The 15,150-nt window shown below is 38.3% G+C and overlaps 1 protein-coding gene across 1 annotated transcript in view; it reads left to right on the forward strand.

The window, feature by feature from the left end:
- LOC140234526 (fasciculation and elongation protein zeta-2-like) overlaps positions 1-15,150 on the forward strand; it is an 87,519-nt gene that overhangs the window by 66,679 nt on the left and 5,690 nt on the right. Inside the window, exon 5 of the mRNA XM_072314571.1 lies at positions 13,606-13,895. Within this exon, the coding sequence (XP_072170672.1) occupies positions 13,606-13,895 (290 nt within the window). The remainder of the gene's footprint in view (positions 1-13,605; positions 13,896-15,150) is intronic.

A 15,150-nucleotide genomic window follows, 5' to 3' on the forward strand; every position in this document is an offset into this window, starting at 1 on the left:
TCTGTACTGTCTACTGACATTTAAGGAAGATTTTAGGACTCATGTGAACACTTGGGGGATGACAGGCTGGGATAGATATTTGGGGGTGATATTAATGTGGCAGCATTCCCGTAGAGACAGCACTTTGATAGATTGTTGTGATACCTAGAGGGGTTACAAAGTGCAAGTGGCCAGAAAATGGTATATGAATCCATCCATGCACACACACATGTTGGTGTTTAACATACGCCTGTGGTAATTTTGATTGAGGCGATGTATGTTAAAAGATGTTGATGTATAGCACTAGGTAAATTTTAAAAGCAGTTTGGGAAAGTAGCATGATGATGATTTGACCTGTATTTAGAAATGTTTCCACCATTTTCTCTTAACTGATTGCTTCCCAACTAGTATTTATTTAAAATCTGGGAAGCAGATGGACATGTGATGTTAGCATATATATAACTCCTAATGTAAAAAAAAAATAAAAAAAAAATAAAAAAAATAAATAAGAAATGGAGGTCTTATAATTTGTAAAGTTATTTCACATATCTTCCATTGTGCATATAAATGTAACATCAGGTCTTTCTTCTTGAGAATCCAGCATTTTACATTGCTGGAGTAAAGGAAGTATAAAAAAAGCATCATTAAGGAAGTAGTTATTAAGTATGGAAGGTATGGTCTTATAAATACCACCAGTCCATTTGCTGGAATATTCATGACAGAAATTTTATGTGTGTTCGAGTGTAGCTAGGAGGGAACATCAGATGTTGTTGTACAATACAGATAAAACTTAGACATTTTATAGTGTGCTACCATTCAGTCCGTGTAGTGAGTTTATAGTGTGCTACCATTGAGTCAGTTTGGTAAGTTTACTGAAACTGACTTAGGAATACATTTAACAGACTTTTTTCCTTCAAAATCTCCACAAAGAATATTGTCTTTCATATAGAATAGTAGCAGTGAAGAAACATGTCATGACAGATTTGGGCAAACTTTTACAAAGAAAGGATATATGTGGCCCCAAGATTCTTAACCTGTTGAGGACGAGTCCTTGTTTTTTCGGGCAGGTGTCTGTGGGAAATACATGTTGTAGCAAAATCAGCCCGTCCTCAACGGGGTAATATAGCAACAGAATATACAGCTGTATGTCACAGGTCCCAACCCCCAACAAAGGAAATCATATGTATAGAAGCACAGACAGTACCTTGAATTACAATAAAATGACACATCTCAGAACTGATGTACTCAATCTCAAGTTGAAACTGTCATTCATAGAAATGAAAATTTTGAAACAGATTGACTAAAATATGAGTAACCCATGAAAGTGCTGATTAGCACCTGTGATACATGTGATGATACTGCAGTTGTCTGCCTAATTAATGTGTCAGCTGGCTCTCCTTTAGAAGTAGTGATTTTCAGACTTACAAAAGAGTTAATTCGTAAATGTTTTCAGAAACGCAGGTCGTGATAATCTAGTTGGTTCGATGAGTCTGGAAGCAAGCTACAATCGTACTCCTTCCGAACACATTTTCTCATTTCTCAAATCATGTTTGGCCAGACATAGTCCTGAGAGGTTTTTTCCCCATCAAATTTTGCTTGACGTAAAGTGCTCATTGGCAGTCTGAATGGTTTAGCATCTACATCCGTGAAGTTGGGGCACAAAGTGTGACATTTTAGCATAACTCAATACTAATTATGCTATACATATATTGTTTATAGGCTTTACATTTGTATTGAGACCATACATTTTCCAGACTCACTTTTGATGAAGTTATTAAAACGATATGTAACGGTGTCCTGTAGCATCGTGACGTGTCCATGTAGCATCATGATAGTTAAAATCTGGTCCTAAAAGACAAATTAATGCAATTAGCTTGACCAAAATTTGATATAATATGCATAATTACTAATACTAGATTAGTCAGATAGCTAAATATCTTAACTCTCCTTTCCACAGTTTTACTTTTACAAGAAAATTACACAATGTGTCACTATGCTACGCGGTGTCCACCAAATGTCACAAAAAAGGACACCGCATAGCATCATGATACATTTTGTAATTTTCTTTTAAAATTAAAACTGTATACAGGAAATTTGAGATATTTAGCTATCTCATTCATATCTTGTAAATATGCGTATTGCGTCAAATTTTGGTCAAGCTAATTGCCATAATTTGTCTCTTAGGACCAAATTTTAAAATATCACGATGCTACATGGACACGTCACGATGCTACAGGACACTGTTACATATTGTTTAATAACTTCATCAAAATTGAGTCTGAATGGCACAAAATTTCCAGGAAAATGTGTGGCCTCAATGCAAATGTAAAGCCTACAAACAATAAATGTATAGCATAATTAATGTTGAGTTATGCTGAAATGTATTTTTTAAATATCACGATGCTACATGGACACTGCCCCAACTTCATGGAATTACCCACTTCTGAAATTCAGATATTTTTGCAAGTAAGCACTTTAAGAGTTATCCGATTGACAAGCCAATGATTTGAGAAACAATTGATGCATGGTATGACATTTGCAGTTACGGGCCACCAATGAGACCTGTTTCTGTATCTGAATACTTTGTGGCTGTGTTTATCTTTTCCATGTCTGAAACATGTTCCAATACCCACTATCAAAATGTGTTTGCAGAGGCCTTTCAGACAGAGTTTCTCGAGTTGTTGCATTCATTCATCATCTCTATTGTGAGTCAAGAGGAAGGCCTTGTCACAGTGCAGCTCCATTGCCCTGTTCATGTAGTTGGTGTGGTAGGTCTGAGCTATAAACGTGTTTCAAAATGACTGAGTTTATCATCTCCATAGAACCATGTTTCTGGCTCAAAAGTGTTTGAGATCCCACTTTTTTGATGTTTCAGAAAGGCATTTCTAAAGCCCATAATTACAACAGCTCTGTATTTATCATCTGCTCAAATCTGACTGAAAGTTGTTTGGAAACCTCAATTCTATGGCAGAAGTGAGTCAATGAGTGCACCCTGTAACTCAAATCATGTTCAGAAACACGTTTCAGAAATTGTAATATGCCAACAAGCTATTTTATAAGTCTGAAACCTGTCGGTGATGTCCCCCAACAATCTGTACGAATCAAACCTGTCGAAACTGCATTGCCTGGTGATATTGGACGTGTCCTTGAGGTATATATCTCCAGCGATCCCACTCTGGGATTGCTGTTCCTGTCTGTCGTACGAGGCACAATATTTGCACATGTCTGCCCATGTCTGGGCCTCCACCAGGCGAGGGAGGGCTTGACAATAATCAAGCGCAGCATCCCAGAAACGTTCTGCCATTTTCATCTGTACCAGTCTCACATCAGGATTTATTTGTCTTTCTGTAGCCATGTGGGTATCGTGACGAAGCTTCTGTCACCTCTGTAAAACCTCTTCATGTACACAAGAATTCACACCGCAAGTGTGAAGGACTAAAACTGTTGTTTTAGTACTTGCCACTTTTGGATACTCTAAGGAGGTATATGGGTCTGTAGCATTTTGGTTGAAGGAAGATGACATTGGCAAGAAAAAAAAAAAAAAAAGGTGGGGAGGGGAGCCTGTTCTTTCTCTCTGAAAATAACATCCTCTGTAATGAAATTTTTTTAATGGTTTTCAATTTATGGCTGCAGTGTAGCAATGAAGTAAATGATGTAGCCCTTCTGTAAGAAGATGTTTGAAAAAATTGATGTAATTTGAGTTGATTTTTGCAGTTTTGAATTGATGCAAATGTGTATGTGCTGTGATACATAGTTGAAAAAGACAAAGCGCTTAGAGACATTTCATGTGATAATGCGCTATATAAATGTTGTGAATTATTATCATTATTATTGAGAAATATGAAGCACATTCATACAGACTTGTGCAATAGTATTTCACTGACATTTAGAGCACAATAATATCAATGTGATAAAAATATGATATTAGATAATAAAATACATGGTATAATGATGTTTTCTGCATTCAGATGACACAAATGGAAATTTAAGGTTCCCATTCTCCTAGATACTGCTCTATTCAGATACCAATGTTATCATTGGCACTTAAATCAAAGAGAAAATAAAAAACCCTTATTTATTTATTCATTTATTTCGTTTTATTTTTACAGGGTGGCCCTGTCAGTAATCAAGTACTGTTTTCCAGAGGGCCCTGTATTCCCTTGCTATTACTCCATTTCAATACCAATGCCAGCATTGGCACTGAAATATAAAAAAAAAAAGAACAATAAAAGCCCAATAATATTTAGGGCTAACGGAGGACTATAATACATACCATGGGTAATATTCTATTAATGTTTGATGAATGTATCACTTTGTATTGTTATGTATTCCTTTTATTTATGGAAATGAAGTATAACTGCATTGAATTGAATTGAATTGGATTTTTACAGTGGTAAAGAAATTTGAACTATTTGACTGGGTGGGCAATATGGCATCCATGGAACTCCATGTGAAAGGACTGCTCCTGACAGATGCATGTAAATTTCAGTATTGATATTTGTATGATTTTAGCTTTAACTCTCTCATTTTGCTTTCGGAATGGAGGATTTCCGAGGCATTTAAAGGACAAGTTCACCTTCATAAACATTAAGGATTGAGAGAATGCAGCAATACTGGTAGAACACATTGATCAGTGAAAGTTTGAGGAAAATTGGACAATCGATGCAAAAGTTATGAATTTGTAAAATTTTTGTGTTGGAACCGCTGGATGATGAGACTACTAAGGCTCGTGATGTCATATGAGTGCAACAGTATAAAGAAAATATAAAGAAAATTCAACATATTTTTACTTTTTTTCGCATAATAAAAGAGCACTTGACTTGCCTCTTTCTAAAGGCAATGGCAATAATATTACCCATAACATATGTCAGTAACGAGTCAAGGGAATGTGTACTTTTTTCAAAAGATGAAATTTTGTGAAATTCTCCTTATATGTTCCTTATATTGTTGTACGCATGTGACATCATACACTGCAGTAGTCTTCTCATCCGGCGGTGACTGCACAAAAACTGCAAAAATTCATAACTTTTGAACGGATTGTCCGATTTTCCTCAAACATTTAATGATGTGTTCTACTAATATTGCTACATTCTCTCAATCCTTATGTCAATGAAGGTGAACTTGTCCTTTAATGAGGTAGCTAAGAGTCACTGCCATGTATTTAGAGCATCACAGAGACATGCTAAGACTTGTATCATTGCTACAGTGAATATCTTCAAGACAAATCTTTATTTTTTGAAACCTTTTTTGTGGTTGATTCATTTCATAGTGAATATAAATTCCCTCGTCAAAACTGCTATACTTGATCTTGACAAAGTGTTAGTGAATTATGCATAAACTTTGCTGAGACCATAAACATTTGTCTGTGAGTTCATCCCCCAAACACTTTGTGAGCTGGATGTTGGGTCTTCTTTCTTATTTTCATGCATATACCTTGAACCTGGCCCCTCACAATCTCATTTTAGTGCTCCTTATGAGGCTGTAATATGAGGCAAGATCCAATTTTGTCTGAGCAAGGTTGAGAGGTTTATTTCCCCGTCTTATTGGAGTTGTCTAAAGCCGGGTCGACACGTTGGGGACTGCGTGTTGTTGGTGCAAGTACCTGGAACGGCGCAAATTTGGCAACGCTAGAAATAAACAAGACTGTGTGTCAGCAATCTAATCTAGACAGCAAACTCCTTTTTGGATTCTCCAGACACGGTTGCTGCTGTCGTGAGATGCAATCAGCGAATTACGACACCGCATCTCCAAGGAGTATGGTATTGGGGAATATGGTGTATTTGAGTGCAGTGAGCCATCTAGGGTCTTAAAATTGTTACTGGGATTCACATTAGTGTCATTCACACAGACAGAATAGTTGGATGTCGATTGTGATCAAATACAGAGTTTTTTTTTTTCAACCTTGTGCAGATAGAAAAAAAATATCCTGCTAATTGCCAATCACAACTTGTCGACCAAACTGTGCATGCCTGAAATCTACTGAAACGATGACTATGGATATGCCTTTGTGTTGGTGTGCTTTTGTGATTTGTGTTTTAAATGACTGGATAAAAAAATCTTGAAGTTATATGCTCCAGCCTTCAGACAGTCAACATGGTGTGAATTATCATGCTATTTGTCAAATAATTGTGATAATTCCAAAAATAATCACAGGATTTCTTAGAAAAAGATTGTGATGCTGATCGCACTATTAAGTGAAATCTTTATGTCCACCCTGGCAAAATCTAGAGATATGTATCGCGATGCAAGGATTTCACTAAGTCATGTCAGTGCGAATGCCACTATTGCTGCCTATGCATGCGCAGTAGATGGGTGATTTGAAGACGGTTGTTCCTGAACAGAAATCAAGGTCATGGAATAATTTGTTGGCCTGGGCAGTGAAGTCGACCAAATAAAGGGATGGATTGGACAGAGGGAGAAAAAGGATCGAGGGAGATACTTATCAAATCTGATTTTCAAATAAGAAAGAGAGAAAGAAGATGGATAGAAGGTGTACAGGAATGGTAATCCAATACAAGTTGATTCAGTGAGGGGAGATTGTGTATAAATTGGCAGTTAAAAAACAAGAGGAGGAATTTGAAATATTTACAAGAAGTTTGAAGGAACAGCTTTGATTTCTATTATAGTGAATGTCATATTTGGTAAACATAGGAACAGAGATGGCAAAGTCTAAATTGCACATACAGCCATTGTTTTGGATTGTGCTGAGCACTAACCATAAAGTTTTTGATGATTTTATATGTGAATCAAATCTACATGAAAGATTGCTCCTTTCATCTTAATTGATTGATGCATTAGGATGTGATACAAGGGAAATGTAGCGTACTTATGCCTAAAGGTATGTGCAGACTTAAAAGCCTCCAGAGGCATAGGCAGTGCAGTAGTGTAGGGTGAGTGCCATCCCTGCCCTGAAGGTCAAGGATTTCAAGGACGTGCCAGTTCCCAAGTGCAAACCTTCGTCACTTGAGCAAGATGCAGTTTGCTTGTTAGTTTGACAGTCTCTTGTTTTTCTTTTGCTGGGAAAACAGTAACAACAAAACAAATGGGTCCTTCTGAGGATTTGAGTGTGCATAGATTTTTTTTTTTTTTTTTTTCGGCTCAGTGCTCCAGTATGTATGCATGAGACAGAGAGCGAGCGAGTGAAAAACATGCAGTCATTAGTGGGATTCACACTGACACGAATTTCCAGGGTAGAAATCAATAAATTTTTGTCATTTGTCATCGTGGACATGAAAATCCCACTAAATAGTGTGATCTCAATCCCAATAAATCATGTGATTATTTTGGAATTATTGTGATGATTTTAGAAATACATGATAATTTGCACTTCAAGAATCTCAAGATTCTCTTTAAATCCCGTATTTCAAAACATGCATGATTGAACTGCGCACGAACACAAGGACAAGGGTCACCATTTTGGTAGATTTCGGGCATGCTCAGTTTGGTCAACAAGTCATCGCAGTCGGCATTTAGCGAGATATTGTTGTCCGTCTGAATGTGCGAAAAAAACAACAAACGACCAGCTTAGTGTTTGGATATCAATCATTCTCCCACTATTTTGTTTCTGTGATTGTGACTAATTGTTGTTGGAAAAGGTTTTGCCTGTACGTTAGCACTTTTTTAGGCTCACTCTCACATGGAATTGATTGGTAAAGCATGCAAAGACTTTGGTATACAGTGATGACCCTTTCACCCACTGTAATGATGAAGTTGATACACATGTAATAAGTATCAACCAGACACATCTTGTTATTAAGAAGAATTAAAAAGAAGTAAAATGGTACAAAATCAAGATGTGAAGCATGATTTAAAGTTGTATCTGAAATTCCAAAATCATGATTCTCTCTCTCCCTCTCTTTCATTTTTTGTTTTCACAGTATCTCTCACCTACATCGCTACATCTTGTTGTATTTCATCTTTTGTGGTTGTTTTCAGTCTCTTTTGCCTTTCCACCTCATCGTGTCTTTAGCACACCAGTATTTCTACACCCCAAACGTGTGCCTCCCAATCATCCTGCTCTTCCTGCCCCCACCCTGATGCAGCGCTGTGAATCCTCATCCCATAGGAATCTGAGAAGCACAGGATTCTTGTCCCTAACTCGGAGAATGAGTCACTCCTCTCCAAAACTCTCTTCCTTTGCTGAGGCACTGTCCTCATCACCTGTCCTAGTTTTGTCCTCCTTGACACCATGACTGCTGATAAACCCTGAATGGGATAGCACAGACAATCACTTCACAACTTGTAGGCTGCGTTTATAAGACTATGTATACCGACAAACATGGGTTTGAAACGTGGTTTTGAAGCATAGTTTTGAAAGATGGTTTAGGAATATGGTTTGGAAACCTGGTTTGGAAACACAATTTTGAAACATGGTTTTGAAAAATAATTTTGAAACATGAATTGGAAACATAGTTTTGAAACATGATTTTGAAACACAGCTTTGAAACACAGTTTTGAAACATGGTTTTGACACATGGTTTTGAAACATGATTTTGAAACATGATTTTGAAACATAGTTTTGAAATATGGTTTTGACACATGGTTTTGAAACATGATTTTGAAACATGGTTTTGAAACTTGGTTTGACAGAAGACCATTTATAACAGTCTGTCCCGAGCTTGTATCTGGCTTGCTCGGACTGTGCCATTGTGCATCTCATTATGCACAGCTGGTCCCTTGGTAATTAGATTGGTCAAACAGGGCATGCGTAACTATGACACCATATAAACCATGTTTCAAGTCACGATTCCATTTGTAAGACTTACAAAACCTTGTTTCATTGTGAAACACAAGTTTTCAATCACACCTTCACAGTGCATTTCAAAATCATGTTTCAAAACCCAGTTTGTAGTCACAACTACTGTTTGTAGCTAATTTTAAACCACAAAACATGGTATTCAAAACTACGTTTCTACCCAGAAAGTATGCTATAAATGTACCCTTAGAATTAAATATAGTAAGGAGCCTGTGTTTGAAGCTTCTTGGATATAGTTTCCCTTTAAAATCAGACTTGCAAAAAGATGAATAGATAGCAATGTCAGGACTAGAAGATGAAACATTTAATTTTTCTTTAAATGTGAGGGATTCCCCATTCGTGATGAACTTGGATCAAACACAAATGAAATTTGACCATAAAGTTTAATTAGTGGTATGAATGTTACTGATCCACCCCAATCCACCCCATTTTTAGAATGCTTTAGTCTTATTCTACAGAGGATTGGTTTTCTGCGTACCTCCCTCCCTCTCTCTCTCTGAGCGGATAAATTGCTAAATTTTTTGTCTTCATTGAAGCCATTACCAAACCCTAATCTGGAAGATTTGAGACCTAGGGGAAATTTCCCTGATCAAGAAATTTTCCCCTCTTGAAACCGGTAGACCTAATGCTCTGCTGATTGTTGTCAATTCTGGGAGATGGGATCCATCAAGAAGAGAGCTCTAATGCACCCTCGTCTGTTCAGGTGGTAGCAGTGCTCATTGATTGATAGATAAATAGATAGATTGATTGCCTAATGGTTGGTACGCAGCAGACAAGTCATTTGCGTAGCACAGTAGGTTTATATTGATATTGACAGGATGTAAGCATCATAAAGCTAATGTCTTCCTCATTGTTGTCTGAGCTGAGCATGTGTAACATGCTGCACTACAGGCAACAATTCATAAGCATGCAAGCTAGCAAATACAGTGATGTGATAAGAGGATACATAAAAGCCATAGGCACATTACAAAGGACAGTATGGCTCTTGATGCCTGGAGAAATGACAAAATTTTGACATATATGACGCCTGAAATAAAGTAGATTATAAGTCATTTACATTGTACCACCAAGCGTAAGCATTTACTCTGTTCTGAAAGGTTCTCTTGCTTTACTGGCTGTGTTAAAGGTGTTTAAAGCCAAAACATTGTTCTCAGAGGGGCTCAAAATTCATCTTCCACCATTTAAAATTTGCTTGCAATACATCAAATGGGCCTACCATGAAAGTTACCTGGCTGATGCGATTTGCCAGGATGATGAGTTGTTTTGGAGTAGTTTGAGATCACAAGAGTAGAATAATTTTGATTTGAGTGTAGAATAATTTGATTGCTGTATACAATTTTTATTCCAAATAATCCCTCCTGTTCAGCATTTTAGGAGACAAAACGTTATGTGATAATCAATCATGCCCTTTGCAATCACATTTCCAATAAGCTGCATGCATTTCACTCTAATGCTGAAGATTGATGGATATTACTTTGGCCCGATTGTCCATTATTGATAATCCACCATGAAAAATTACGTAGCTACCTTGATCGGGTATGCACTGAGATTGTGGACTTCAGGCAAACCTTTTTTTGACCAATATTTTGTATTTTTGTCAGTACCGAACTGAAATTGTCTGGTTACAGCATCATTTCACACTTTTCTTATGCATACTTGTACATTTTGGAGCAATAATTGGCAGTTCTGCAAGCATGTAGGAACTATGTTTTGGCTTTAATCTCCCTCCACAGCAATCAGTGATAATGGAATCAGCAGTGGGGCCCATTGCTGCTTTGCGATCGACAGACCTATATATTTCACTCAATGTCATGATGCCATTGGGTTCTTTGTGCAAATTGAATTGTGGATTTTCAACATCTATAGTGACGGCTTACTGTGTTGATCGATATGTGAGCAATTTCTGCCGCCGTGATTTTTCAGTTTCAAAGTTTTTAGCTGAACATTCATCTCCGTATGAGAAAGCTTTAGGTCCGCACCAAAATGCATGCAGATTGCAATTTCCAGCCTGCAGAATTAGAGGGATCTGTCGAGTCCGCCGTCACCATAGCTAGGGAGTGCAATCGATACAGTAGGCCAAGGTTTGTGTACATTGGGCAAAGAGGAACCTCCCCTGTCCCCTCAGAGGAGTGAGCAACAAGGCCGTCAAAAGCAAATATGCCACGGACGCAGAAAGAATAGAAAGACCTTGGAATCCATCCTAATGAAGTCCCTCGTTCACAGGAGGATTCCAAGGAGGTACACACAACGAATGAGAACCAGAGCTCCTCTTCTTCACGTGATATAAACATAGAGGATGTGTTTTTTCTAATGCAACTGATGTTTGTTTCTTCCGCTGCTAAGCTTTCTGGTTTTAGATTGCAGGTGGTTCAAAGCCCGTGGTGCCTTGTTCAGGCATTATGCAAGATTGGAGGGAATCTCAGCGAATCCACATAGCCAGAGAAACTAGAACATGCCGCTTGTTTGCACACTACAAAGAAAAAGAGGAAAACATCATTTTGTCGTGGTAAACATGCATAATGAGTGGTCCTGTTCATACTGGTGTCAGTAGCTGCTAAAAACAAGTTTGTGTAGGCAGTGCATTTTTAGCTACATTTTAACACAGTGCATGGGAAGCTGATACACATGACACATATGTACTTATTTTCACTGCAACTCTTGTTTTTTGAATGAGTTTTCCAACAATGAAAAATAAAATTGTGACTTATAAGGTCACTGTTAGTGTGTATTGGAGTATATGCATACAAACTTGATTTAATTGTATGCGCTGCTATGTAAGCTATTGGGAATTAGACTAACAAAGCAATATAGAAGATGTTTGCTATCATGACGCCCAACTTCAAATTGGCATTTTGAGACACGACTCGCCGCATGTTGCCAGCCTTGTCCATCTTACATTTGAAGTGCATTCACGCGAGTTTTGGACCTGAGCTCAACTTTTAAATGTGAACGAAACTCATGTCAGCATCCTTTGCATCCGTGCCGTGAGGTGCCGTGAGGTGGTTGGCCCTCTTTAGCATCATAGCTGTCTCTCTCAGCTCTCCTCTTTTTTTTTTCTCTCTCTCTCTTATATATCTAGGCTCTGAGTGCCTTCTGTAGAAATACAGCTGGGAGGTACCTTTCACCAATAAACAATCCAAGACCTGCTGGATACTTGCTCTTTGTTAGTGTAATTGATCTGGACTGAAGAGACACATGGCCGAAGAAGCGAATTAAGTGGGGCGCTCTTGAAGTGACGCAGATAAAACGCCGAGTTGAAAAGTTTATCACAGCGTGTGGGTGCATGCCGTCAGTGAAGAGCGCTGGCTGCATCCAAGCCAAGGTGGGGGGATGATAGGGAGGGGTGTAGGGAGAGAGGATAGCGTACGTCTGTGCAATGTGCCAATCAGACCGGAACAATATCATGGTGATGCCTTGCTCATGGTGGTAGAAAGTTGATAAATTGCAAGACATTCAAGGTGAATACTGAAGGGAAGCAAGAATAAGACCACGTTTAGAGAGGTGAAGATGGAACCTGCCATGCAGTTACGTATAACTAGGAAATATTTGATTTAGATTTTAAAAAAAAAAGTCTTTCTATTGTGTTCCACTCTACCTGCTAGACAACTTTAATGCTTCCTTGTGCTTGTTGATTTATCAGCATGTGGCTGGAAGGGGATTTGGAGGCACTTAAGATTGTTCTTCTTCATATTGATTCATCAAATAAAGATTTCTTTCATTGGTCGTGATTGAGAAGACATTTTCTGCATTCAATAGATGGAGAGACATCTCATATTGAATGAGGTAATGTTTTCTCGTTCAACAGGTTTCATTGGAAATTCAGTTTGAGACAGTCAAACCCTGTTACCAGTATGTGTTTACTGGCTGGGCCTCTCCTGCTTTTTTTTAGAGCATTTCTCCCACGGCTGAATTTTGCCCGCACAGCTTGCATTGATTCGTAGGCAAGCCGTCTCCCCGGTCGTGAGTCAGGTGCGAAAGTTGCACTGCCTGTGGCAGAGATGGATGGCTGATGTGGCCACTGTCATCGATTGATTGAAGATGCAGCTACACCCTGAGTGCAGTGACTGTTTGTCCATCACTTTGTGTGAGCAGCTACAAAAAAAGAAGAAGGTTATTTTGTTGGGCTTTACTGTTGAGTGAGAGCATCTCTCTGTCTATCGTATAGTAATTTCACACACTGCATGCAATTTCCATGGAGATGATGCAAGTCTTTGGTAGTTTGCTACTGCCCTGCTAGTAGTAGTATAAGTACAATATGACATTGGGCAGGTCTTAGTCTGCAGGGGTGCTGATGCTGCACTCAAAATGTGTTCCTTATTTCAACAACCATTGTTCCCTCTGCCAAGGATGTCATGTTTTTACAGGCATTGGTTTGGTTGTCTGTTCGTTTTGCAAAATAATTCAAAACATTTTGAATGGATTGAGATGAAATTGTCAGGAAACGTTGATCATAAAACAATGAACAGATACATAAAGTTTGGTAATGATCCATATTGCTGTTTGGATCCAGGAATTTTTTGTTAAACTATTTGAAGAATTCTTTGTCATTGGAAATAGGGCCATTTTCAGCATATCTCAAAAATGAGTAGCCAAATAACTTACCATCACCATCACTCTTTTTTGCGTACCATATTATGATGATGATGATGATCGTTAATTATTATCATTTTTATGAAGTGGGAATATAGGACTATGATATAGGGTGGTAATCACAATATGGGTGGAAATGAAGTGCTTGGCAGAGGTCTGCGCTCTCTGAGTGATTTTCTAGTTTCTGTTACAATGATGCAGATGCAATAAAAATTCCCTAATTTTGCGATTTTCTGTGTTGAACAAGGACTTATTTCCCAAACTTTCTCTTATCGTTTCAGAACTGAAGAATATGAGTCTCGCACAACTGAATGAACTGCTTGAGGAGCTAGACCAAACCGTCAAGGAATACTCAGAAGTCCTGGTCCAACAGCTAGCCCTCAGAGAGGACCTGGACTACGAGAAAGAGACCAAGAACACATTCATCTCTGCACTGCTCAGCGTACAGAACAAGGTCAAAGGTCGGGGCGGAACGGGCAACAACGCTGGCGGCAAGCAGAAGACAAAGCAGCAACCTCTCTCTCTACTCAGCAATAAACTGAAGCTCAAGAACGGTGTCGAGCCAGGAATGGTGAGCTCATCCAGAATTCATTGACCCTTGAACCTTTGACATCACATGATCAGGAAAGCTCAGGACCTAGATGCGTATAAATCTACTGAAAGGAAAACTGTTTTAAATTGTCAGCACTTTTTTTTTCCCTGTCTGGTGTACTATTTTTAAAAATAACTGACATGAGTAAAAGCTTTGAGTGTCTTTATTTCTTATCATCTAAGCTGTAATTTTCCTCATTACTAGTAATTTGCATTAAGCGGGTAATTGTTGAATTTCATTTATTTGTGAGTTTGATACAAATTGGTTAAAAACTTGACATGCCTTGAATAAACCCAGAATCAAGTTTAACTCTCATAAATGCTTGGCCAGCTGGGATTTAATTACCAAAATCACTACATATCAAATGTAGTCATGTATTACTAAACTGTGATATAACCCATCTGTGAAGTTTCCTGTGCTTGGAAATGGCTTTAGGGCTCATGGATATTCCATCAATCACATACAGTGCAGTCTCTTTGCCCATTACCCCTACAACTGGAAGGCCGGATGTGCTCCACTAATGCATTTAGGTGGGCTGATACCAAATACCACCCTCTTCAGGTGCCACAGTTAGATACTCGGCGGCTTTCCAAAAAGGGTTGCCGTGCATTCGGGACACTCCACATGCTGTGCATTGATTACATGATGGATACCCAGCAGGTTTGAATGTGCGTCTGTAGCGCGGCTCTGCTCACCAGAATTTTCTTTTCGTTTAGATTGTCGCATCGGCCTTCGGCAGTGGTTGTATTATCATATTCCAGGGTTGTTCACTCCTGCATTTAGAGTCATATGTATGAGAATCAAGACTGAGCGTGCTTTCTTTTATTGACTAGGTGTGACTCTCACTTTGAAAATGTACTTTTTTTCAAGTGAAGGGATACACAGTAAATCAAAAAGCAAAATGCATATTGATAAGCCTCTTGACTGTACCTTACTGAAACAGTAAGGTAGGAGAAAGGAGAAACACAAAAAGGACTAATCTTGTAAGGTGAATTCCTACGTAATGATCAAATAAGAGTCCTCAAGTCATGTCGCTGATGATGGGTTAGAACTTATACTCACTATAATGGTGCCAATTATGTTTTTTTTTTAATAATATTAGTTTATATTTTAGGAATTTACAATTCATGAATAAGAAAAAGCATGATCATTATCATGTCATCACAAAACCATTAAAGATGGACTAATACATTCAGATGAAAGGTTTGTTCATACCTCAAGTTATCTACAAAAA

Source organism: Diadema setosum, chromosome 1 (assembly GCF_964275005.1).
Source record: "Diadema setosum chromosome 1, eeDiaSeto1, whole genome shotgun sequence".
Classification (NCBI taxonomy): domain Eukaryota; kingdom Metazoa; phylum Echinodermata; class Echinoidea; order Diadematoida; family Diadematidae; genus Diadema; species Diadema setosum.